The sequence below is a fragment of the Athene noctua genome, chromosome Z (genome assembly GCF_965140245.1).
Source record: "Athene noctua chromosome Z, bAthNoc1.hap1.1, whole genome shotgun sequence".
Lineage (NCBI taxonomy): Eukaryota > Metazoa > Chordata > Aves > Strigiformes > Strigidae > Athene > Athene noctua.
The window spans coordinates 28155492-28183417 of record NC_134077.1 but is presented as its reverse complement, the minus strand read 5'-3'; the positions used below and the strand labels follow the sequence as shown (position 1 = coordinate 28183417).

The following is a 27926-nucleotide window of genomic DNA, read 5'->3' as shown; positions in this document are numbered from 1 at the left end:
AAAAGGCACACACGCTAAGCTTGAGGAGAAAAAAAAAAAGTATCTGGTATCTAGGATTTTCAGGTAACTTAGTACACAAAGAGATCGTGAAGATGAAAATTATGTTCCAACATTTCCGTCAGTATATAAGCAGATATTAACAGATCTTAAACCTATTCCATACTAGAATGTAATCATTCAGCAAAAAAACCCCTGTAGTTATCTTCACACCAACACAGATTTTTAAGTTTTAGTGTCTGTAGTGTGAGAGCACCAATATGTTTTTCTTGTTCCACTGTTCTATCTAAATGCCAGTTACAAGTCTATTCTAGGCGTGTAATTATTGCAAAATATAATTCTCATCGTGATATTTAATTATATGCACAAAACGAAACAGAGAGGAAAATAAAAAAAAAAAATCCACTTGCTGAATTCTGTTTTTGTAAAGGAACCAGATGAACTTTCTGTGTCATGTGATAGTGATATTTTTTCCTGATTTTTTAAAAAATTGTTTTGCTCTGCAATTGAATCTGTATGCAGTGCTGCCCAATGCAGCTTGGACATAAAATACTGTCTTGTTCCTTTATCTGCCTTTAAAAAGTACAGATTGCGGTGAACTGCTGAAAAAAAGTACAACTGCTGCAAGACCTGGTGAGAAGCGCAAACATAGGCTGTGTATTCTTTTTTTTATTCTACCATAAATCAGAAATTCCATTCACGTTAGTAAAATTACTGATTTAAACGCAATGCCAAAGCAGAACTGACTTCTGATTTTTCCCCCTCAAATCTTTCATACTGAGTTTTTCATAGATAAACATTCTTACAGAAGTAAAGTTAAATGCAATTTATGTGATTAATTTAAAACATGCTAGCTAACAGACGATACAGATTTTATGAATAAAAAATTATGTTCATTACTGGGTGTTGGCACTAAAATCCTTGAACTTAAGACTTTACCTTAAAACCTCCAAATATTGGCTTTCTGGGACCTTGCACACTATGTCATCATTCATATAAATATATCATTAGCACAGAAAGGTTGTAAGTGATGAGTAATATCTTACATAATTACACACATGGTAGAAGGCTGCAAGCTACTAGGCATTAAAAGTATAAGTACCACCAATCACATGTGATGTGATAAAAATAAATTATTTACAAAGACATTTTAGAGATCTAAAACAACCGTATTGCATGATATTTCTCTATTCCGTTACAGTCCAAAGAGCTGATAACACTTCTCAGCTCTCAGTCTACCCAATATGTATGCTATTACATCAGTACTTCACAGTTAATTCCAAGTGCTTACTATAATTTTATGAAATAAATTATAACACTGGCGAGACGAACAACAATCAAGAGTTCCAATTTATGCCTCAGAACTTTGAGCATAAGGCCATCATCACAACTCATTCCAACTCTTCCAGGCATGTATTTCTTACCTTTGAATCTTCACTGCTCACTCCCAACTCTAGCACAGCCCGAGGAGACTTCAGCTTTGCTTGCATGGACTCTGCCATTTGAAGATTAAGCTTCCATCCAATTGTTTCAAGCTATAACACACAAATTTAGATTACAATCAGATGGTACAGAAGCACTCAGGTCACATTCAATATTGTGACTGATCTGTGCTAGTGAACACAATGTCAGACTCTACAAATGTTAAGCACTTTTATACAATGAACATTCTGCAAATTCTTCTGGACTCCAAGACAGATTTAATTCTCTCTGTTGCCAACTTTATCATTCAAACTGCCTGTGACCACCCAAAATAAAGCAACTTCATATGCCTCAGATCTGCTGGAGCCAATCCATAAAACACAACTAAGGATCCAAAATAAGGTAGCTTCCCCCTTCTTGTGAAAGTTTATCAGCAAAGTTGCAAACTCAAGTTTATTTCATATTTATTTTTCTTTTAGGAAAAATAAAAAAGTTACCAATAAATGGTAAACCAGATAAAGATGGTAATTTCTTAATCAACAGATTTACTCATGTGTGTTCTACCATACACAGATGTTAATGACAAAAATAATGCTGTGCTGCTTTTTAAATTGTTACTACTGAAAAGCCAAAAACCAGTTAAGCATGTGAGTAACAGAATTTTTAATAGAAAGATACACAGATACGTTTCAAATTTCTTTTTAATCATTAATCTAATATGATATTCAAGCATTATCAAGCTACACCTCATACAGAAACAAAGTACACAAGAACACAACTAGAATCTTTAATGAAATAACCTACCTGGCCTTCTCAAGTAACAAAAAGTAGAAATACAAAGTCTTAACATGTGGCAAATTAATTTGCATACAAGTTTCTTTCAATCTAGTGTCTCCTCTCTGATAGTAAATATTGTGGCTGACTTGGTAAGTGCGCCACGTATCAGTTAATCTCCTACCAGTACAATAACTCAGCGAAAATCATCAACAGCACAAAGCCATCGTAGAGACACACTCTACCGTGAACAGCAGAGAAGCCAATAAATGCTCTGGCTCTTACAGTGATAGTAATCTCTAGATGAAAGATAGGAGAGCAAGTGAGCGGCAGAAACATCTTCCATTAGCACAGCTCAAAGACAGAACTTGCAAACTTCATTGCAGCTATACCATTTACACTTGCATTTCTTTGTATACTGAATTGATATACATCAATCATCTAACAAACACTGAAAGCCATACAACTAAGCATACCAAAAGGAAAATTATGTATCATGACCACCACTGCCAGTCCAAGATGGTTCGGGAGTTTAGCAAAGGCCAAACAAAGTTAATGGAAAGACACAGACAATCTCAAACTGACTTGGTGTACAGCTACAGGAACAAGATACTAGGAAGAACTTCAGCATGTCAGCCTGCAGCCTGTAAGCTGCTCTGGAATAAATGACCCTATTCAGTCTTCATTCTGTGGTTAAAATAAGGAAGTTTATGTATTAACCAAATCAGTGAAAGCATGCATACAACCAAAATGGTCACAGTTAAAATGCTGTAAATCTGGTCTAGCTCATTTTGTGGTAGCCATAGCTTTAGTAACAGTATGCCCAAAGCCTGTGAACTAAAGATGATTTAAAAGACAAGTTTTATAAATTCTAAAAGCAGATTAATTTTTAATCATAGTTCTCTGTTTGATTTCCTCTAACCAGATTCCATCTCGCTTGATGAAAATAATAAGGCATTGCCCATCTCACACAAAAGTACAGCACAGTCTGATGTGGATCCTGTGGATGTGCTCAAGTCAGTAACTCTAATGGACAAGTGTGGTAAGCCCCTGTGCTAGCCAGTATCTGGAATCTTCCAGCAAATTATCCCAGAATGACACAGCTGAAAAACATTTTTCTCTCCACAGACATCAATAAAATTAAGTAAAGGAATTACCTCCAGTTCTCTCCAGAGCATAAACACCTTATCATCTTGCCTCACTCTGAGTTTCAGATCAAGACAGAAGTTCAGTTCACCTAAAGAACCCCATCAAAATTCATAATGGTCAACAGAGAAGGACCCAATTGCTGACTTATGGGCTAGTGGTGGGAGCAGCCTGAAGCGGGCATCAGGAAAAAGTACCACCTATTTTGATAAAACACCTAACCATTAAGGTCAAACACAGAGGCAGTGAGCAAGCTCTGGAATGTGATGGCTCCTCATACTGCAGTCACTAAGGTTCAAGCTCCACACTCCTCAATTTAGAAAGGACTTTCTAACAGTTACTTAAACAGTTTATTATAGTAGTATGGAAACCAAGCCTTAGACAGGCTAGCAGCTCATCCAGGATTATAAAACAATGCCACTAGAGACAGTATCTTGGAAGCCTGAATTTTAAGGCTTTTCTAAAGCTGTTAAACAGCATACTGTATGTACCATGAAAAACACACCCTCAAAAGTAAAGAAATTGAAATTTATGTCTTCTATTTCACTTTTAATGCACACGTATCCAGGAATATTGTAGAGGGCTCAGAACAAATACAATACATGTGGTAGCACAGTGGCACGAGTTTATAGCTGAACAGCAGCAATAACTCTTTTCCTATATTGCTTTACCTTAAAATTACTTTGTTTTCCTGTACAACTCATGTATCTTTTATGTTTTAAATATAGTTGTGCGAGAACAAGTTTTGATTAACAAATAACATGCTGCCTAAGGCTTCAAAATGGTCTATTTATTTTCTTGAAAGCAAAATACAACATGTACTTGGCTATGGTCATGTTTACTTAGAAGACATTCAACATCCTGAAATTTCAATTAACCTTTTGAGAGTGGTGACATGTTTCTGCATGGCATCTGGGTCAAGGCACAGTATTTGGTAGCCACGAAGTACTACATATTTTAGAGCCAATTTTTTCAAAAGTGAAAGGACTACAAAATTATTTTCACTTTTGATATAAAACTTGTTATAGGAAACAAAACATTGGGAGAGACTATATGGGGCCAGAATCTGTGATATATTACCTGAAAAGCACTTACAAGGGAAGAAATATTTCTCCATAAACAGCATGAAAATAAAGCCATAGTTTTAAATAGTTACTGTAGACCTTTAGCTTCTTTTTACAATTTCTTACCAGCAGTTTAGAAATGTGCAAGTTACCTAGTCACTGCAACATTAAAGACCACTGAAAATGTACTATTTAGCACTGTAAGTTCTCGGAGGTATTTTAGGCATTTATTTAACCTCAGTGTTATATTTAGACAACAAAAACCAGGTGCAAGCTGGAAAACATAGGAAAGGAAAAAACATAGGTGCTAAATAAAACCAATAGTAAGCACATATGAAAAGGCTTCAGATCTGCTCCATGAACCCCATGATGGTAAATGATTCAGGGCTATAAAGATATGAGGAAGCTTTCAATGACCCCTGTAATCCTCAGTTGCCATGTCCATTTTGTTCCACCCAGACTTCTGAAGAGGATACCATGACAGCCAGGACTAACAGGCATGGAAGAACCTATGTACTTCTCCCTTCCAGAACTCATTCAGTACTAGCTGTAGAAAATATGAGGTGTTATACCTGCCAAACCAGCTCTGTACCCCCTACAAACATAGTGCTTCTCAGTTGCCACCCACAGCTGTCCCAGGGACAGATCCACACTAGAGAGCTGCCTGTTTCCCTAATATGAGAGGATCTGACCCGTAGTAGTGATCTGTAGATCACTAACACATTACAGGTCCATAAATATATCATCTCTGGTCTGTTTATGATGGGAGTCTATGATATCCACAGTAATTTCCTCCAGTGTAAAACATGGGAGCTTCCAACTCATGCCCACTGTCCTGTCTACCAGACTACTTTCCATCCTGAATAGTAGAATATATTATTTTATATACTAGGACAAGATTACCAGCAATCTAACATAACTATGGTAAAACATTTGAGTGAAAGTCACCCTCTGCAAAAAGCCCATATGCACTAAATGTCAAGTCAGCTTTCACAACTTATCTGATATAAACTTTTAAGCATGATCTCCAACCAAATAAAGGATTTCACATGGCTGAAATTAACAGAATCCACCACTTCCCTCATCACTTAAAGCCCTTTATGTTCTTATATATTACTGTCTTTCTGTTGCATATTTTCACCACAGCTCCTTACTTTCACTTTTGACTGCCCATAAACATTACTAGAGATCAAACCAAAACTGAGAGTCAAGAAACCAGATAAACATGACAGTTTCTGGATTAGTTGTCAAATAATCAAAACACTTCCCCTTTCCCAACTATGCAAAGATAATTTATCTTAGACTCTTCAATGAGAACTCAAACTTTAGTTTTTAGCAAACAAATTCAGGCTAAAAATGTCAAGGAAAAAAAATCATCTTAGCTATACAAGAATCAGTCTATGAAGACTCAAAACCAAACGACTATGACTTTGAGAGTGAAGGCAGATGGGATGTCCAGAACAGGCATGTTGTAGGGCTCCAACCTGAAGGACCAAAACCAGAGCCAAAGTGACTCACATGGGAAAAAATGTTGACAAGGACCTTAATTTGATAAAAGTAAGTAAATGGGAATATTGTGTAAAAAAGGAAAAACTAGAAGTGGAAACAGAATTTCAGAAAAACACCTAAGCACCTAAAATGTCTTCCCTAATACTCCCAACTTCAGCCATTCAAAACATCTGCAGCAGGGTCCAGTACTATTAAGGGAGAGTGAAAAAGGGGTTTAAATGCTCAGTCAGTACTGGAGCAGAGAAAGGGGCTATTTTTTGATTTTGGACTTGAGTGATATACTGAGATCCCATCTCCTGTCTGACTCTGCACCCGTGAAGACTGAAGCTTGTTTTACTTTTAAATGGAAAACTGGAATTTTCATATAAATTACCTGCTTCCAGAAGGTGAAGGTTTCAGAAAGTCACTTAATATTATAACAAATCATTACAGGAACTATAGAAGATCAGTATTAGTGCTCCCAGAACTCACCAGTGTGGCATAAACAGCTTACTTCTTACCACAGTGCAAGCAGGATGCCATCAATACCATGCAAACCACTATTTCTCCTCCATGGTTAATCCATGATATGGCACCTGTTTGTCCCTTAGAAAGTGCAGTAACCACTGACCTCAGAGAAGGTAGGAGTAACAATGAGTAAGCAAAGCACTGAATCTGAAAGAATTACAGTATGAAAATACTGGTTGTACACATAAAATCAACATGACTGCAGTCTTTATCATAGCTGGACATTTAGGCAATTATAAAAGAGCCAATCACTTTACAGCTTAAATTTAATGTCTTATGAAGATCTAGTTATTTGATTCAGATTCCTGCACTCCATTCTCTTGGCAATATTTGCTGCTTTCAGAACACCTAGCTTTCCCTAAATAGAATAAAATATTAGGTACTTCCCTTCTGTGTAATACTAAAATATAAAATCATAGTCTTCAGTTAATGAGAGAATAATATATTCAGAACACACACGTGATTCAGAACATGTGGGTAAATGAAATTAATCGACATTATAGGCTAACAAGCCACTATAGATAAACTGGGTACAGGAAAGGTTATGAAGATCCTGGCATATCCATTATTAGCCTCTCAAACAACTACATGCATTTCTATAGGGAGGGTGAGAAATGCTGAGGAGCATTTGGCAAAGACCAAGAAAAAGAGTTCTCAAAATGAGTTTCATCTTTAAGTCTAAAACGTGAGAAAAACAGACTTCTGGGCTGAACTTGTTAACAAGTCTGATGGGCAGAGAATGCAGAAGTAATGCTAAATTAGTAGCAGTGTTCTGTACTTTTATGTTTATGGGGAAAAAAGCTTATGAAAGCTCTGGATGGGAAAGGAACACATAGCATAAGAAAACTAGCACATGCAATTAGTGAAGTCTACTACTACTGTCTACAACAGATGTTTTCAGTATTGCCAAAAGGTAATTGGTTAAAAAAAAAGTGGTGACATTACATTTGGTAAGTCTTGAAAATCAACTATACATAAAACAGTTGAAAATTATATTACTTTCAATTGGCTATTTCTCTAATTGTCAATGGGTTATATTTTAGTTTGTCTGCTTGGACCTCTTTTTAGAAACAACAAGCCCCCCCCAACAAAATCTGCCTTTTCAGAGAGCAAAAAGGTTTTATTACCCTGAAGTTACTAAGGGGATGCTGAAGCTTCCCAATATGAATAATGAGAATTTTAAAGCAAATAAGCTTGTGGCCCACAGTCAGAATTAAAAGCCAGTAAGGGCAACCTTTAGAATAACTAGATCACATGTTGTGAATGGTGAGAAGAACATGCACTAAGAAAATTATGGTATGATAATAAGTCTTAGTCATCTAGTTCATAATACACCTATTCGTTTAGCCGAATTAGCCTCTAGTGACATTACTAACTTGAGCATAGCTGAAAATAAAACTTAACAGCCCTTCTGAAAATTCAAATCTTGGCACAAAACTGAGTGCTTCTAATAGTACTACATCTTGTGGTACTAGTGGTGCTGACAGACTTGATTAATATGGACATCCCTGTTCATGGTTCCTATGCACAGCTTCCTATGGCACAGAATACTGGTTTAGACTTGAACAGCTGAGAGATAATACCCCAGACTCCTGACTTCAAGTCAGTACTCAAGGAGCCACTTAAGGGTAGTTTAAGTGCATCTATAGTTACTCGCCTTTACAGGCAGTCTGATTGATCTGAGGACAGGCTGAAGCAGTGCAATTGACTTCATTTTTTGTGAGGTTTTTAAAAACTGCATAATAGAAACAGAATGCCAAAAAGAACCTCTTACTGACTCATTCTTTACAGGTACCACAGAAAACAATCTTCCATTAGGCAGAAGACTAACAAACTGTTTCAGATAAAGTAGGACGGTTACAGTAACACAGAAATTAATTTCATGCTCCACTGGTATATAGGTCCACACATTTTATTTCCAAATACTTTATTCCTTATTTTGAGAGGCCATTCAGTTCAAAATGATCTGGTATTTGTGATAACTTAAATGTTTCTGCACATGAGAAAAAAATTATATCTTGTTTCTATAAAGCTTTTTCTGTAAAAAAAACCAAAAGAACATGCAAGTGTAATGGCACTATTTTTCTGAGCTGCACTCTCCTCATTTATTTCTACCAAATGTGATATATCTGCAAGAGCACTGTATGAGTTTACACAGAGCAACTACTCTTGGAAGTACGTTCAGTATCACTACATCAATGCTAGAGTGCCCACTTAGTTCAAATGCTACTTTAATTCACAGTCTATAGTAAACATCGATAACTTAAGACTCCAAAGTCTAAACTTCTACTATTATAGTGGTAAGAATGAATAACACTATAGGAGAGTGCATAATAGGGGGGACGAAACCCCAGCCTTCAGTCGATTCTTGAGGATTTAGACTTATGATAGCTGGAGAGGTAAGGTTAAAGAGCTACCCTTGAATAGCACCAGTCTGAGCAAAAACTATTAGATACTTTAAAGATCTTTAAATTAAAAAAAGATAACATTTACATAATTTTAAATAAAGTTTAAATAAATTTATATAAAATAAATAAATCGAATAAAGACATTTAAAGAGTACTGACAAACTTAGAAAGTGAGCTATACTATGTGGCTGCTTGCAGTAATAGGGAAAATGAACAACTCTGTGTCTCTGCCCACATGTACCTTAGAAAGGAACCTATCCTGCCCCCACAGGCAACAATTACAGAAAGAGAAAAATCCTGTTTTAACAAGAATAAGTTTGGTTAACTTTTCCCTCTAATCTGAGAGGAATAGCCCAACTTTAAAGATTAAAACATTTCCTGGAACAATCTGAATGAGTTGTTTATGTAATTTAAGATATCTATAGTATTACTCTTACTAAACCTGTTATAAACAGTGAAGTGAGATAATGGGATATAAAAGACATCTTCAGCAAACATTTTACTCATATTACAACAGCATATACCACACTGACACAAAACGTTTAATAATATTTTCCAGCTAACAAAATATATTTAGGAAATAAATAATACATAGCATAAGAACTTTTGTGGTGCAGATCTTTCACTTACAATACAACTTTCAGTTGTTCTAACCAGACAACCTAGAGGAAAATCCTTTTACTCAGTTTAATTCTTGAAAGAGAAGCTTCCATAGTTCCTCCACTGAAGATCAAGTACTCCTCATTTCACAGTAAAAAAAGAAAGTCAGAATACTCACATTTTAAAATTGGGGGGTCCCCTCCCTTCATCTTTCAACAATCATATTAGACAAAATGTACCATGTCATAGTTACATAAGTGAATACTTTTTGTACTACAATATGTATATGTTTTAATAAATTAACATGTATATGTTTTAATAAATTAACAGCTTTATATGGATGGGAGAGGACTAAAGGTGTATCGCATGTTAAGAAAAGCATTGGTCTACAATGCATTACTCTAACTTCAGACCTGTGTAATCACACCAACATAAAAGTGAGTGAACCAATAAGTCTGCTCTCTAAAATTTATAGCCTAAGATGCCAACTCCACTCTTCATCAGCACACTCAGCATTCCAGAAACAAAACTCCAAATTAGATATGAAAATGTCAATTTTGCCTGCTGTGATGATAAAAATAATTTAGGTAAGAGGCCAAGAGAAGGATGAAAAAACATGTCTGACTGTGAACTTCAAAAATTCTCCCTGTGTGCTTAAGAATGCTAGTGCAGAGGAGACACCAGCAGGATGAAGCCAAAAGTGTACTCAACATGGCAAACAAATATTAAAACAGAAAAAAAGGTGCACATTTTTAAGAGGAAGGCAATGAGCAACAGGCACAATTTGCCAATCAACACAGGTAGGGTCTTCATCACAGAAATACTCTGTAATCAGGAAGAGAGTGTTTCCTTCAAGATCAAACACCAGTTTCCTACTGATGGGAAACCAGCACTGGGGGCAGGGGAGATGACTGCATAAACACACTGATTTCTATTCTTGATTGTTGCTATTGACTTCAGTTGTACTTAGGTGGCATAGATATCTTTGAAGGAAGTTCGGGATGTTGAAGCTTCTTTTCAGCAGGCCTCACTGTAACAACTGCTACATGGGTGTGGAAGTCTGCACTGAAACATCTGGATTTTCACATTGGTTGCATAATATTTCTGCCTATAGTCCTCTAACTATTTTGAATAGCAATGGAAAAACCTGATGATATCCAGTATTTCAAAATCTGTGCCCCTACTGCACATATTCAACTTCAATACAATTCACAGTCCCCATTTTATAAATGGATTACTGAGGCATTCTGTGGTTTCAGTGAAAAGTACTCTTCAATGGAAGATTTAAAATTTGTAAGACTCAATTTTTATCCAGAGATATGAGTCACAAATGAAATGAACAGCAACTTCAGCTGACAGTGCTAGGCAAATCTTCAAATTAAACCCAAGACTCAGAGCAGGGACCACAAAAACTACATATAACTATCAATAAAAACTTAAGTATATCCACTCATCCATAAAAAAAAAAGTCAGAATAATATGGTTTTGTTAAAAAAAAGCATGAAAGTCTGTAACTGAATACAGTCATAACACATACGCACAGCCAAGTTAAGCAGAGGCTGCACAGTGAACTACAGTGTCTCTTACTAAATTTTAAAACCGGATTTTGCAACCTTAATGATAGTTTTGCAATGCAACTTAGTCACGCAGTCATAAGAAAATAAGAACCACTGTGTAGATCTTATCTATCACAGTACTAGAATGCAATGTCAAATCCAATTCTGCGTTAATCTCACAGATACTGCAAGACCATCAGCAAACAGAAAAACAAAACATAAAGGAAAGCAGCAACTATGTTTTTCACCAGGAGACAAGAACATTCTAGGCTCTGAAGCAGTACCACATGCTGTGATTGTCTCTAACTAGAAATAGTGGTAGTTGTAACACAAGGGCAAAGAAAGGGTTGGATTGGGTCAGGCAGAAGGACAGTGAATTTACAGAATCCTGTAAAGACTGACCAAACAGAACACAATTTCCCAAGGAAAAAAATATGAAATGTTAAAAAACAAGGAGAAACTATTTATGTGGCTTTGTATCTTAGCCTCGAAAGAAGGCACTCTAAGACCAACAGACTGAAGATAGCTTGAGCCAAAGACTCAATCAAGTGATTAAACCAACTGAGTGGGATAGAGAGGCACTGAAGAGAGTCACAGGCCATGCATTGTTTTCTGTGCAATTCTTGGATCCCTTTCCACAACCTTCCCTAATGATATCAGTAACTTTAAGAGGCAGAAAAAAAAAAAAGTAAAACGAGGAGCAGTAAGTGTTTTAACTTCGTAAACTGGGACCTTCAGCTTGTAATTAATGCTAGAAAAAGCTAGAGGAGCAAGCCAAAAAGCCAGTATCTCAGTTACCTCTCAGAGAGGATTTGAATATAAAGAACATATTAAAAACAGAAAAAGAGACCAAGATTTAACTCTAAAAGAAAAATCTGCACATCTTATTTGATGAATACATAAAATGAACAACATTATTCATCCAAGATTGGCTCTCTCCTGGAGGGTTAATTTCATATGACATTTTTGTCTGCAAGGATAAAGTCCTACTTCTCTTCAGCAAACCCTCCTTAGCACATATAGTAGGAAAAGTTACATTTTCAGACTTCTTCATTCAATACTCAAACTAAAACCCCTCACATCTTTAATCTTTAGATTAAAAAAAGGAAAAGACACACACCAAAATATACCCATGTACTTCAAAAGGGAGGAAACAAAAGAAATAATATGACAAGCAAGACTAGTGCTAAGAAGCAACAACTTCAAAAGACTTTTCCCTAATTGAAGTTACTGCAGGTTTTCATCTTTACAATTATTTCAACCGATAAGCAGCTAACTTGAAAGCAAAAAGAAAGGGACTGTATGAGAAACATTAGAAACAGCATTAAAATTTCCAAAATCCTAGTATTTAGGGATTCATTTTGTGCAAAAGGTGAAAGTGGTGCTGTGCTCTGTCTCTCTCTGGGAAATTTGTAGGCACAAAGTTGCGGTAAAAATATGCACCGGTCTACAAGCACTTATATGGAAAAGTCATAGCTGACTGGCTCTTTTATCTAGTAAAAGAATATATAGCAAGATCCAATGGTGGGAAGATGAAGTTAGACAGATTTTAATTAGAGATAAGGCACATATTTTTATTAACCATAAAAAATAACTCAGAAATTACCTGTCATTTCAAGCCTTGAAATCACAACCAGATCCCTTTTCAAAAGCTCATCCACATATTGAAGAAAAATTATGGTTTGTATTACACAGGAAGTTACACAAGGTAAGCATAGTACTCTTCTATAACCTTAAAATAAGCTATTTTGCATGTAGGAACAGAACAAATGTTTCAGATGGTTTTAAACATTCTCAAAATGTACCTTCTTCCAACCTTTATCATTTACACTTTCTTTATAGAAGACAGCAGAGAGTAAGAAGAATTGGAAGAAACTAATTTAAAGAAACCTCAAGAAGTAGTATCTAAAAGTTTTAAACAATTAAAATATCTATTAACAATGCTGTCTGAGTGGAAGATTCAACACACTCAGATGTGCTGTAGCTGGCTATTAAAGTATATCTCAGTAGGTATAAAACTCTGTCTTTACAAACTCTGTCTTTACTACATCTTTCATTATTTGCATTGTCTTTGCCACTGTGATGGCATCAAATAATAGAAGTTAGTTCACAATTCATTTTGACAATGTCCATAGGTACAAGACAGTCTTTGTGACCTCTGTTTGTCACTGTAAAATGACTAGTGGATCAGACACTAACAAGAAACTGAATTTCTGTTTGAGCTGTATTCTTATTTTGCATTTCTTCTGATATCAGAAAGAATTTTTCCCCCATAACACACACAGAACATTCCAATTCTCTTCTTTTTTGTCATAACCATCATAGGATGCATGCGTTTCAGAGCATTTCTGTAGATTTACCCGTGTTTAGCAGAGGGAGTTTAGCATATTCACATTACATATATTCCACTTAGCAAGAAGGCCAGTTTCTGAGAAAACTACTTTCAGAGTTTTTCCCATATGGCTTCAAACAGCCAGTCAAGATACAGAATTGACAGCTCTGTCAAGAATTTTAGGTGCGTAATTTCACTAGTTGCATTCCCACGCATCATTATATTAAGTAATGCTGTCTGAAAGCTATAAAAAACTTCTCCTGCTTGGCAACATGGGACTCTTATCTTTTTCATTATATTTATTTTAAAGATACCCTGAATAGTCTTCCAAAACAAGAAAGCTATGAGTCATTTAGCTTGACCTGCCTTTAAAAGAGAAAAGATTTACACAAATTACCAAAAAAGATACAGAGAACATAATGGGGTGGGGGTGGGGGGTGGGGGGAAGTGACAGAATGGATGAAAAATTGCCATGAGAATCCAGAGTGAACCCTACTAAAAAGCTAGCTCCTCCTCACACAAAGAAAATATTACATTTTAATTTGATCCATATGTGTCATAATTTCTAAACCAATGCATTAGCAAAGACTTAAAAACTGGATCAGACTGAAAACACACTATTATCACTGGCCTATCATTCTAGAGGCCAAATTAAGAATGCATTCAAAGAAAAAACTGCTACAAATACCATCATTCGAATTGACTAGGAATGTATTATACAGCAGTAATAATATAATAAAGAGACTGCCATATGAGTAAAGATTCAAAGAACCAGTTAATGCAACAGGAGAATATACATAACTAATAACCAAGTGCAGCTGAAGACTGCTTATAGTTCAACGAAGAAAAATTAAAAGATGAAATGAGAAAATAAATACTATTAAACAGTACAGCTTTAGTTTAACTTTTTTTTTAATTTCTCAAGACAACACCACCAACTATGCGCCAAAAAAATTTCAAAAACCTATGTTCAAAAAAGAACATTTTTTCTCTAACAATTAGAAGTAATGTTCAATATGCCACTGAAAACTTCAGCTAATCAGTATTCTGGGAAATACTTGTTCTGTTGCTCTAACAAACTCAATTTGGCTTGTCACCCTAATGAAGCTTACCAGCCAGTGAGTTACCACCTACATCTCTTGCATAAAACTGACAGGCCCAGAACTCAGAATACTACTTTTTACCAAGTTGTAGTTTGCAGGCGTGAAGAGAATCTGGTTTAACAGAAATAACACATCAATACAAGCAAAATATCTGTAAGAAATTACTTCTCATAATAACTAGTGGCCTAGAGTCCAAATCTGAGCACTGCTTCAAGCCAAGCGATGCAGTGGCCTACTTTCACAAAAACAGTGACGAGTCAAATTAATTAGTAATATTATGAAATAATAAACCTGGACAGTCCCACTAGTTTTGGCCATAAATTGATCAATCCTCAGTTCTTCCATCAATTTGCCCAAAGGTTCCAATGTTTGCATGATATGCAAACCATACCTCCAAATTAAAAATACTGTCAACTATTTTATGTTGTCTTAAAACAGAAATGAAAGATTAGTTCCTGGTCCTTCTTGCGTACACTACAGAGAACAGACTTACTGGCAGCATTTCAGTGCTTCCAAAATACACAACTTCTAAATACCAGATGCCAGGACAGACTCAGAATTATTGTGCCACTTGGACTTTAGTAAAACACTTTAAAATGAAGATAAAATGCCAACTAGAACTTCCTTAGTTACACTGCAAATTATCTTGTACACAGTTTCCCTGAACACCCTCTAACGCTGGAACAGAACTATCAAGAGCCCAGTAATACTAATCACAACCCTGATTCTGCACTCACAGCCAGATAAGAAATCCCATGCATACACACCCAAAAGCTGTTAGAAGGAAAATTCAGAGTTGGTAAGTGTACAGAAAAGCACATGGCAAGTAAAGGCATGAAATATTCACGTATACTGATATGCAGTGACAACAAAAAAGCCCATAAGTATTTTTTTAAAAGAGTATGAAAGAAAAAAATCTGTATTCACATAATCATATAATGGTTTGTTTTGGAAGGGACCTTTGAAGATTACCTAGTTGAACCCTCATGTCAGGGCCACAGACATCTTTCACTAGATAAATTGTTCAGAAACCCATCCAACCTGGCTTTGAACACTTTCCAGGGAGGATGCGCATCCACAGCTTCTCTGGGCAACCTGTTCCAGTGTCTCAACACCATCATTGTAAAATATGTCTTCCTTATATCCACACTAAACCTGCCCTCCTTCAGTTTAAAGCTGTTGCCCCTTGTCCTGTCACTACAGGCCCTGGTAAAACATCTCTCTCCATCTTTCCTATAAGCCCCCATTAAGTATTGAAAGACCACAATAAGGACTTTCTGGAGCATTCTCTTCTCCAGGCTGACAACTCTCCCAGTCTTTCTTTATAGTAGAGGCACTACAGCCCTCGCACCACTTTCATGGACCTCCTCTAGATCTGCTCCAACAGGTCTTTCTGGTGTTGGGGACCCCAGAGCTGGACACAGTACTCCAGGTACTCTCACAAGAGCAGAGTACAGGGGAAGAATCGCCTCCACAAAATCACACAGAATCATCTAGGTTGGAAAAGACCTTGAAGATCATCCAGACCAACCATTAACCTAACAATGACAGTTCCCAACTACACCATATCCCTCAGTGCTATGTCAAGGCAACTCTTGAACACCTCCAGGCATGGGGACTCCACCACCTCCCTGGGCAGAACATTCCAACGCCTAACAACCCCTTCTGGAAAGAAATGCTTCACAATATCCACTCTAACCCTTCCCTGGCACAACTTGAGGCCATTACCTCTTGTCCTATTGCTTATTACTTAGTTCAAGAGACTCATCCCCAGCTCTCTGCACCCTCCTTTCAGGGAGCTGTAGAGGGCGATGAGGTCTCCCCTCAGCCTCCTCTGCTCCAGACTAAACACCCCCAGTTCCCTCAGCCGTTCCCCGTATGACCTGTGCTCCAGACCCTGCACCAGCTTCGTTGCCCTTCTCTGGACACGCTCGAGTCATTCAATGTCCTTTTTGTAGTGAGGGGCCCAAAACTGAACACAGCCATCGAGGTGCGGCCTCACCAGTGCCGAGTACAGGGGTCAGATCCCTTCCCTGTCCCTGCTGGCCACGCTATTGCTGACACAAGCCAGGATGCCATTGGCCTTCTTGGCCACCTGGGCACACTGCTGGCTCCTGTTCAGCCAGCTGTCAATCAACACCCCCAGGTCCCTCTCTGACTGGCAGCTCTCCAGCCACTCCTCCCCAAGCCTGTAGCGCTGCTGGGGGTTGTTGTGGCCCAAGGGCAGCCCCCGGCATCTGCCCTTATGGAAACTCCTCCAGTTGGCCTCAGCCCATGGCTCCAGCCTGTCCAGGTCTCTCTGCAGAGCCTCCCTACCCTCGAGCACATCAACACTCCCACCCAACCTGGTGTCATCTGCAAACTGACTGAGGGTGCACTCGATCCCCTCGTCTAGATCATCAGCAAAGATGTGTCCTGGCTCGGCTAGGATAGGGTTAAGTTTCCCCAGCAGAGAAGGGGGAAGGGATCTCCAGCCAGGTTATTCATACCATGCTGATGTCAGGTCGGGCTGGGAGCGCAGGAACTTTTTCCTTTGTGGCTTTGGTGGCAGGGAGCACACGGCAGGCTTGTTCCGTAACCATTGCGGTATTTCTCTGTATATCTTCTGTCTTGTTTACTGTTATTGTTGTTTATTGTTGTTATCATTGCTACTGCTGTTGTTCAGACCGTTTATCACACTGTTGTATTAAATTTCTTCTTATTTTAACCCAGGTTTGTGCCTCACTGCCAGCCCGACTGGCTGAGGGTGGGGGAGGGGCAATGGCAACGTGGTCTCCGGTCCCGGCAGGGCCTAAACCAACACAGATGTTAAACAGGAGTGGCCCCAAAACCGAACCCGGGGGGACACCACTCATGACCAGCTACTAACTGGATTTAACTGCATTCACTATAACTCTTCGGGCCTGGCCATCCAGACAGTTTTTTACCCAGCAAAGCATGTGCCCATCCAAGCCTCAAGCAGCCAGTTTTGCCAGGAGAATGCTGTGGGAAATGGTGTCAAAGTCCTTGCTAAAGTCAAGGTAGACAACACTCACAGCCTTTCCCTCATTTAATAAGCAGATTGCCCTGTCATAGAAGGAGATCAGGTTTGTCAGGCAAAACCTGCCTTTCATAAACCCATGCTGACTGGGCCTGATCCCCTGGTTGTCCATTATATGACTTTTAATGGCACCCGAGATGACCTGCTCCATGACCTTCCCTGGCACCGAGGTCAGACTGACAGGTCTATAATTTCCTGGATCCTCCTTTCTGCCTCTCTTGTAGATGGGTGTCACATTTGCCACCCTCCAGTCCAATGGGACCTCCCCAGTCAGCCATGATTTCAGGTAAATCATGGACAGCAGCTTGGCGAGCACATCTGCCAACTCTTTCAGCACCCTCGGGTGTAACCCATCTGCTCCCACAGACTTGTGTGCATCCAAATGGTGCAGCAGGTCTCTGACCACCTCCTCTTCAACTGTGCTGACCTCATTCTGCTTCCCCTCCCCATCTCCCAGCTCATGAGGCTGGGTGTGCAGGGAGCAGCCTGTTCCACTGCTAGAGACTGAGGCAAAGTAGGCATTGAGCGCCTCAGCCTTTTCCTCATCCTCAGTTACCATGTCTCCCTCTGCATCCAGTAAAGGAGGGAGATTTTCCCTAATCCTCCTTTTGCTGTTAATGAATTTATAGAAACATTTTTTATTATCCTTAACAGCTGTAGCCAGGTTGAGCTCTAGCTGTGCTTTGGCTCTCCTAATGTTCTCCCTGCATAACTTCACTACATCTTTACAGTCTTCATGAGAGACCTGCCCCCTCTTCCAAAGGCAATAGATTCTCCTTTTGTTCTTGAGATCCAGCCAAAGGTCCCTGTTTAGCCAGGCCGGACTCCTTCCCTGCCTGCTTGTTTTCCGGCACCTGGGAACAGCCTGATCCTGTGCCTTTAAGACTTCTCTCTTGAAGTATGTCCAGCCTTCCTGGTCTCCCATATCCTTCAGGGCAGCCTCCCAAGTGATTTTGTTAATCAGCCTTTTGAACATGTCAAAGTTTGCCCTGCGGAAGTCCAAGGTGGCAGTTTTACTAACCCCTCTCTTTGTTTCTCCAAGGATTGAAAACTCTACCACCTCACGATCACTGCACCCTAGAGGCCTCCAACCTTTACCTCCCCACAAGCTCTTCCCTGTTCACCAGAAGCAGCTCCAGGAGGCACCTTCCCTGGTCGGCTCACTCACCAGCTGTGTGAGGCAGTTATCCTCCACACACTCCAGGAACCTCCTGGACTGTTCCCTCTCTGCTGTGCTGTGATCCCAGCAGATACCCGGGAGGTTCAAGTCCCCCACAAGAACAACGGCAAGTGACCGTGAGATTTCTCCCAACTGTTTATAGAAAGCTTCTTCCACCTCACCGCTTTGGTCGGGGGGTCTATAGCAGACTCCCACAGCAAGATGTGCTTCATTAGTCCTTAATCTAACCCAAACACTCTCAATCCCGTCATCACTGTACTTGATTTCTGAGCTGTCATAGCATTCTCTAACATACAGGGCCACTCCACCGCCTCTCCTTCCCTGTCTGTCCCTCCTGAAGAGTTTGTGGCCACCAATTGCAGCACTCCAGTCGTGTGAGGCATCCCACAACATTTCTGTTATAGCTACTATGTCACAGTTCTCGTGCTGCATCGTGGCTCCCTCGACCTGCTGGCCACAATTCTCTTTAGGCAGCTCAGGACATGGTTGGCTTTCTGGGCTGCAAGTGTACATTGACAGCTCAAGCCCAATTTTTCATCCATCAGTATCCCCAAGTCCTTCTCTTTAGGGATGTTCTGAATCCATTTATCCCCAAGTCTGTACTGATACCAGGGATTGCCCCAAGCCAGGAGCAGGGCCTTGCACTTGGCCTTGTTGAACTTCATGAGGTTCGCATGGGCCCACTCCCCAAGGTTGTCCCTCCAGATGGCAACCCTTCTCTCTAGCAAATCAACTGTACCACTAAGCTTGGTGTCATCCACAAACTTGCAGAAGGTGCACTCACTAACACTGTATCATTGATGAAGACGTTAAACAGTGTTGGTCCCAGTCCAGACCTGAGGGAGACCTTGATTATAAAGCCAACACATAAAAGTATTAATACTCCAGGCAAACCCACATCATACTCCAGTATGTTCTAGAAACATACTAGTTTCTTCCAAAATATAGCAGAAATATGCAGACAGAGAGGTGGATTGCAAACTGGCTGAATGGCCAGGCCCAGAGGGTGGTGATCAGAACAATGAAGTCTAGTTGGAGGCCAGTAACTAGCAATGTACCCCCAGGATAAACATCAGGTCCAGTCCTGTTCAAAATCTTCATTAATGATCTGGATGATGGGACAGAATGTACCCTCAGCAAGTCTGCAGATGACACAAAACTGGGAAAAGTGACTGATACACCAGAAGGTCATGCTGCCATCCAGAGGGACCTGAAGAGGCTGGAGAAATGGGCTGACGAGAACCTCATGACGTTCAAGGGGAAGTGCAAAGTTCTGCACCTAAGGAAGAACATCCCAGGCACCAGTACACGCTGTGGGCCACCCAGCTGGAAAGCAACTTTGCGAAAAATGACCTGGGGGTCCTGCTGGCCATCAAGTTGAGCATGGGCCAACAATGTGCCCTTACAGCAAAGAAGGCTAATGGTATGTAGGGCTGCATTAGGAAGAGTATTGCCAGCAGGCTGAGAGGCATGATCCTTCTCTTCTAGTAAGTAACAGCAAGGCCACATATGGAGTACTATTACTAGTTCTGGGCTCTCCAGTACAAGAGAGACATGGACATACTGGAGAGATGCCAGTAAAGAGACCCTAAAATGATGAAAGTATAGAGGCATCTCTCCTATGAGGAAAGGCTGAAAGAGCTGGGACTGTTCAGCCTGGAGAAGGGAGAGCTTAGGGGGATCTTCTCAAGGTATATAAATATCTGAAGGGAAGGTGCAAGGAGGACAGAGCCAGGCTCTTTTCAGTTGTGCCCAGTGACAGAACAAAAGGCAATGGGCATAAACTGAAACACAGGATGCTCTGCCTGAACACAGAAAAATAGTTTTGCATTTCAAGGGTGACCAAGCACTGCACCAGGTTGCCCAGAAGGTGGTGGAGTCTCCATTCTTCAAGATGTTCAAACGCTGTCTGCATGCAGTCCTGGACAACTGACTTGGCCTTGCCTGAGCAGACAAGCTGGACCAGATGACCTCCAGACATGCCTTACAACCTCAACCATTCTGTGATTATGCTGCTAATAATTATGACATCAGAATGGTCATATTCTTTTTATGTACCTAATATTCTTTCTGTGAGAGAAGTAAACAACACAAATCATTAACCTATCTACAGACACATTTATAGGGTCAATTGTTTTAACTGTTATAGCCATACATACATGCTGCAGAGAGTATTAATAACTGGGTATACATCTCTTTTTATAAAGAAACAAGTTAATATAATCTCTAAATCAATCTAAAAACCTAAATTGTAAATCTAACCTAAAAAGCTAGCATGCTGTTCTAAGCATTTTTCAGGATTCTGATTTTTCAACTTTGAGATGATTAAAGTTTATAGCAAGTTGGCTACTATAACAACACATGACAAGTAAGAGAATATTTTGCCCACCGTTTCTCAAGGTATAGAAAGACAATACAGCAAATATATGCTGATAGCAGTTACCTATAAAATATAAAAGAAAATAATGAAGGAACCATGCAGTCATAATACATTACAAGATGATTCTTATAATAAGATTATAAGAAGATGGCAAGGTCTTCTTCCATTATCCCATGCAATTTTTACAGTATTATATGTCTTGTGCTTTGTTAGCAGAATAAATACATTATTTAGCAGTTAGTTCTGTGAATTGAGACTTTGGGTTAAAAAAAGTTCTCTTGAACTTCAAGTTTTTCACTCAACTAAAATCTACAAGATTAAGATGTTTTCAAAACAAATGGAGAAAGCAAATTCAAGTTTAACCTCAAATTACACCTTGAAATCTGCACTCACACTCAAACTGATACTCAACTTGTCATCTGGGCTAGGAAAATAGAAGAAAAAAGGGGGTGAAATCGTGCTTTAAGCATATGTAGAGACACACACCTATATTTAAACCTGCTTTCATGCTAAAAAACGTTGCACTATGATATTTTGGCAGTTGCTTTTCTGCAAGCTTAGTTACAAATGACAGTTTAATACTGCTTGATATGGGATGTAGTATGCTAGCAAAATTAGATGAGACAGTGGTGAAGTCAAAAAGAATCTTCAAAACTATACACCAGAAACACTGTATGTTGCAAGGCTCACAAAACTGCAGACAAGATACAGAGAAATGTCATCCCCAAACTAGGTCACAGAAGGACCACAGGTATGTATAGTACAAGTTCCAAATAAAAGAGGATCAAAGGTGGTTTTATTGGTTTCTCATATGCTGAGGACCTATAATATGTATCAGTGTATCATCTGAAGAAAACTTTCAGACAGGTGCTTTGTAGGGTATCTTCAGAATTGTCTTCCATTCTGCACATATATGCTATATTCTGAAAAGTTAGCTTCATAACCTTCTGTGATTTCACTTGGTTTTTCAAATTACTCACCTCCTTCAAAGTACAGTCATAACTGCCTATACACTCACTGTATTGCTGACCATTTAAACTTTGGTACTTGCATGCCTGGCATTGATAAATATAATCTCAAAAAGACAGAAGCCCAAAATGTCTTGTTCAACTCATTTTTTTTTTGCACATACTTACATTATCAATCATATATTTGATTAGGTTAATGAGTTATTACAATTTTACACGTGAAAATTCCACAAGTTTTGTGTCTAAAATAGCCCAGTTTTACAAAGGATTAAGTTGAAATACTCTGGAAAAAACATCTGTGATGCAACTCTGAATATCTTTAGTCTGCTCCACAGACACTCGAATTGAGTCAGTGTTCCACAATTCTTTTGAACCACTTGATCCTGGCTGACACTAACATGTTTTGTATACATACTCTGATGTAGTTGAAGGCTTATTATGAATCAGCAGAAGGTTGTTATCATACCTTCTCATAGATGCAAACATTTATGTCTAAAGACACAATGAAACTTCCACAGCATGTACCAAAGTTTTAACTGGTCACAGGCACCTATGAAGCAAGATTATTAGGCCATTATAGGAAGTATCTCAAAATCATTGTAAGTATCTCACAAAATGCACCATCCAACCAGTTTACAAAATTAAAGATGGCAGGAGCTCAGATACACTTTAAGTGCAGAGAATCAACAGGCTGATGAGCTAAACCACTACAAGTGTTCATAAGTACATTTCACACTTGCCCTATTACAAAGCCATTCACAAACATCTCCAAACGGTATGTAGGTTGCATTACTTTATATTGCTAACAGTGTACATAAAGTCAGGTTCCAGCAGCTCAGCTAACATGTAACGTCTCTTTAAGACAATGGAACTCCACTGCCCCAATCACAATTACCTACTACGTAGTAAGTATCCTTTTTATTTTCCAGTACCTTGGTTTAACACAAACTTTGTATCTTAGTTTAAACTCCTTGCCTTAAAACAAGCCTACATAGCTTTATTCTCTCTTAATAAAAAACATTACCTTCTGAGGGGTCAAAACTCTCTGCCTGAACTTTTCAATCGTATCTTGACCTGCAGCCGCCCATGCACTGGCAAATGCTTCAGCTTTGTCTTGATCCAGGTGAATGCTTTGCAGCTGTTGTTGCAATGAAGCAGGCTTCAAATTATGATAGACTGCCTGTTAAAAGGAAAAATAACTGTTGTTCAATACTGCTCTACAAGTTGTGCCAGATATATCCTACCACAGATGGCCAACATGTTCACACAAGATTTTTACTAGCAACTCTACTGTGGGACTGCAAGCATCCTGCTTATCTTAACCCTCTGACTGAGAAGATACAAAAGTGCATCTCAAAACACAATATTACAAATTACTCTTGTCAAGATAGATAAACTATGAAAAAAATGCTTATACAAGTTAGATCTGAGTATATGTATATGTTTCCACTATACATAATACAAAACCAGCTACCACTGAAAAAACCTGGGCTTTGAAGTCAATTGTGACCATGAAGAAAGGACAACTCTTCCAAATTCACACTGTTCAAGCAAGCCTGAACTATGAGGTAATACTCTGAAAAGACAGGAACAACTTGCCAAAAAAAGATGAGTTAGATATAACGCCCATATTAGCATCAATTTTTGTGGTAAACACTCTATACAGTATGCTGGTCCACTTTCAAAACAGGACTCCATCAGCACCAGGGCAGGGAGAGAAAAAAATCAAGGCAAAGACCCTTTGTCTTTGTCTATCTATAGTCATTATCTATAATGTGTCCATAGACCAAAGCTGTTAAAAAAGTTATGCCCTGACAAGCTCCTACACTTAGAAGTGTAGCTATCAGTTGGAAAACAACAGTCCTCATACAACATGTAGTCCATGTGGGACTCTTCTTTGGGCAGATATTAATATCCTTTCCTTTTTTTTTTTTTAATGTAAAAGATGTAAGTCCTAGAGGAAACTGAACTGCTTTTTCTGTTCACCTTCAATAATTATCATAATAATGAAGCAGTCTGATGGAATTAGGACCAGGCAATAAAACTGGTAAGTTTGTTCTTTGGTTGAGATGAATATGCAAAATGCCAGTCTGGAGGTAACATCAGGTTTCGTTTTGCTTTTTTGGTGGGTAGAAGCCATGCAGAGGACTGTTTGCTTGTGTTCTTTCTAACGCTGTGCAATGTGTTAACTAAGTGAACTAACCATAAAGTGACATATGTAAGAAAGGACAAGATCCAAATCCCACAACAGACCATAAGCATACATACCCTCTGCACAGACTACACTTACTATACTTGCATGAAATGGATGGATAACATCGTGGCTGTGACAATTTCTAAGAAAGTTACACTGGCTTCCTTACCTGAGTAGTGGTAGACTGCAGAACCAGGAAACCCTCTCTGTTTAGAAGACATTTAGCTCTACACCATGCAGTCACCTACTCATGCAGATACCAGAGCTACATCAGGTGTGCCTGTTCACCTAAGTACAGGCTGCTTTCGTGCATGAAAATTTTCCGTAACTGACACTTCATGTAACTTAAGCAATGCTCAATAATGCCATATAATACTTTCCTTGCAGGAATTTAAAAACCGCATGTCTGGCTTGCTTATAATGAATAAGAGGAAACACTGTATCTCATAATTATCAACACTTCTCTCAGTCATACAGAGCTCACTTCCATCACCTATATTTACATTAGATGGAAACTCACTGCACAAATGCAATGAGTCAAATCCAAATCAGGAAGGCATGAAAACAAAAGCAGTACAATCATGCCCCCAAAACACATATATAATATACTACAGATACATGTTTTCAATAACTCCTTTTAAACTTTAATTTTGTGTTTTTGAAATCTACAATCAGATTAAAATATTTATCAATTCATAATGATAAAACGTACCTGCTCCAAAATGAATGATATAGTTTCAAGGACCAGATGAAGATCCTGCTTTTCCAACAAAAAAGCTACTTGAAGTTTTTCTTCTTCCTCTTCACTGAAGCTACTTTCAGCCTGAGGCACAAAAATGGTTAGTCCTGACATTCCATTTAGTGACCAAGAACATACTTGTCAAAAGAAAAAACTTTCTCCCCATTTTGGTAAACATAGTGGCTGTCCAGTTGTTTCTAAACAGAAATAACAAAGTAAAGCTCTCTTCCAACAGAAAAATACAGCACAATTCCTCTCACTGAGAATCAAAAGTCAACAGTATCACATGAGAAGTTACCAGGATTACTTGACATGCATCACAAGAAAATGCTTTCTGTTTGCACCTGAGACACAAAAGAATCATTTTTCTTTCAACAATCAGATAATCTCCAATAACCTTTCAGAAATGAAAATAAGAAAAGTATGAAGCATGTTGCTTGAATTAGACTCCAAAGAAAACAGAAGTCAAAACTGTAGTGAAGTTAGTTACACATCTTTCTTCCACTCTGGATACTCCTCTGAAAATCACCCATGCTGTTACAAAGGAAATAAAGGTCTAATGTATGCTTATTTTGAAAGTCAAGATTTAAATCTATTAGCCTTCCGTATTACTGAAGATTACCAAGAATGTTCTGTACTTCTAAAATACAGCGGTTATATTTATTATACTACAGCAGATTAAACAGTGATTTAAATGCAGATATTGCCATCTATTAAAAAAGTAATTAGTAACAAATCTACGCATCGGACATCAAAACACCATATTGAGACCACTTAGTAATTCAAAACTGCGAAGCTACACAAAGAAGCAATTCAGCTGTCAGAATAAATAAAATGAAGCAATTATACAAAAACCTTCGATGATCACAATGTTTGTAATAAGATTAACAAAATGGAAACATTGTTTAAATCATTAGCTGTTAGAAGGAAATGCAGAGCTCCCAGTATCTGCTTTGCGAAGACAAGTTTATTCAAAGTTTCTAGCAATTTAACATACCCTAGATTCTGATACTTTACAAAGGCCAATTCATGAGCTTGACTGAGCTAAATTAAAAATACCACTCCAACTCATGTAAAACAGTGAAGAGCTACTAAACTGCAACTGATAGCAAAAAAAAACCTAACCCACAAAATAAAAAAAAGTTGGTGACACTTTCCAGTTACCAGTGAATTAATATCCATGCAAAACAACTGAGAAAACCCTCTGTAAGAACAACAGCACCCAAGCTAGTAATTTTGGTAGGAAAAAAAATGAACAGTTGACTCAAATAACCAAAACAATCCTTACAGTCTCAGAATTATGACCTTTAATACACCTGTATTTTCTATTTGTGCTGGTCTTAACCTGTAATATTTTAATGTTTAGTTTGTATATATATATATATATGTCTATAGAAAACAAATTCTGTATTTTAAAAATATTTTTCTTAAACACAAAATGAGGGAAAACAAAAATCTAACAATGAAAGATAAAGAAACTCAACAAAATAATTTCTGTTTTAGCATTTATCTTATAGTTTCCCCTGCAATATTTGTTGCAAAGGTTAGATTCAGATTCTATTTGACTTTTTGGCACTGTGCGATGAAACTGACTACTCATTTTACTCATTTGGGTTTTTTCTTATTTATTCTACGATCTAAAAAAAAAAACAAAACCAAACTTCTGTAAAGATGATAAAAATACTATCTATATTTAATTTAACCTCAGTTCCCCAGATGGCTTTGGTTGATCCACATACAGAAATGCAAAAAAAAACACATTTAGTGTTTCCATTGCGAGTTTGTGCAAAGAGCCAAGGAACTTGCGTCTCCTCCGAGAGCCTTCTCAGAGCATCAGCACCTGGAGGCGATGGAAGCAAGTTATAACAAGCACTGCTGGTTCTCGCACATTCACCCTCTGCCATTCATCACTGTTTCTTACTTCATTCACCCGAAATAGTTCTAAACAACTGGTGGTGTATGAAATTAAGATTAATAATACTTTTTTTTAATTAAAAAAAAAAAAAAAAAAAAAAGAAGCAATTGTCCCTTAGCAAAATAGAGTGTCGCATCTGTCCCAAAAAAGACGACTCGTAGCACCTGGACAGAGGGGCACGGCTCGTCCCAGCTCGGCTCTGTCCCCTGCCCGTCCTGCAGCAGGAGGGCGGGCTGGGAAGAGGGCGGGACTCGGCAGGTCGCTGCGCCCCGGGGACTCCGGTACTTAACTCGCTGACCCGTTCCTGCGAATTCACCTGGCGCAGCGCGGCCAAAGCGCCGGCAGGACGCGGCTGGGCCCCGGTTCAGCCCGCGGCAGCCCAAGGCCCCGCCCGCACAGGCGAAGCCCCCGCTTCCGCCGCGCTCCGCCGCCTGCCGAACGCGGCCCCGGCGGGCTCCCCCGCGCTAACCTTCAGGTGCAGCTTCTGGAGAAGGCGGGAGAGGAGCCGCGGGAACCGGCCCGGGTCCACGGCGTTGAGCAGCGACACGGCCCTGCGGATGCTGACCGAAGGAAAAGAGGCGGTCAGGGCAACCGGGCCCCGCCGCGCCCCGGCACCGCGGCGAGGCCCTGACCCCGACCCTCGACCCCGACCCTCCTCCCCGCCCTGCCGCGGCGGGAGCGCGGGCAAGAGCAGGAGCGGCGCCGCCGCCGAGGCAGCCGGTACCTGTCACTCTCCGGGACGACGGGCGCCGCCATGGCTGTCGCTGCGGCCCCGCCCAGCGACGGCAGCCCGGCGCGGCCAAGCGCCGCCGCTCCGCTCTGCGCCGCGCGGGTGCGGCGTGGCCGCGGTGGCGGCCGGGACTCCTGGTTGGGGGACGCCGGCGCCGCCGGGGCTCAGTCCCGGGTGAGGGCGGAGCAAGCGTTTGGCGGCCCTTGGGGCGTGCGGGGAGCGGCGCCTCCCTCAGCGGGTTTGCAGCATACCGCGACGGTTGAAAAGGTTGTAGCTGAACTCCTCGGATTTAAAAGTTTTAAAGACATACTGGTCCGGGTGGCGGGGGGCGATACTTCCCCCTCCGTCACGTGTCGTCAGTG

At 39.6% G+C, this 27926-nt stretch overlaps 1 protein-coding gene across 5 annotated transcripts in view; it reads right to left on the bottom strand.

Annotated features, from left to right (window-relative positions):
- The window catches only part of COMMD10 (COMM domain containing 10), a 117568-nt gene extending 89915 nt beyond the window's left edge, over positions 1 to 27653 (bottom strand). For all 5 annotated transcript variants that reach the window (XR_012635525.1, XR_012635524.1, XR_012635526.1 and 2 more), the window contains exons 1-5: positions 27559 to 27653; positions 27304 to 27394; positions 24893 to 25003; positions 23011 to 23166; positions 1422 to 1532 (exon numbers count right to left, since the gene is read on the bottom strand). Coding sequence is in view for 1 of the 5 variants with exons in the window: in XM_074932053.1 (XP_074788154.1) it covers positions 1422 to 1532; positions 23011 to 23166; positions 24893 to 25003; positions 27304 to 27394; positions 27559 to 27590 (501 nt within the window). In the remaining 4 variants the exon portion in view is untranslated. The remainder of the gene's footprint in view (positions 1 to 1421; positions 1533 to 23010; positions 23167 to 24892; positions 25004 to 27303; positions 27395 to 27558) is intronic.
- Positions 27654 to 27926: the final 273 nt, after the last annotated feature.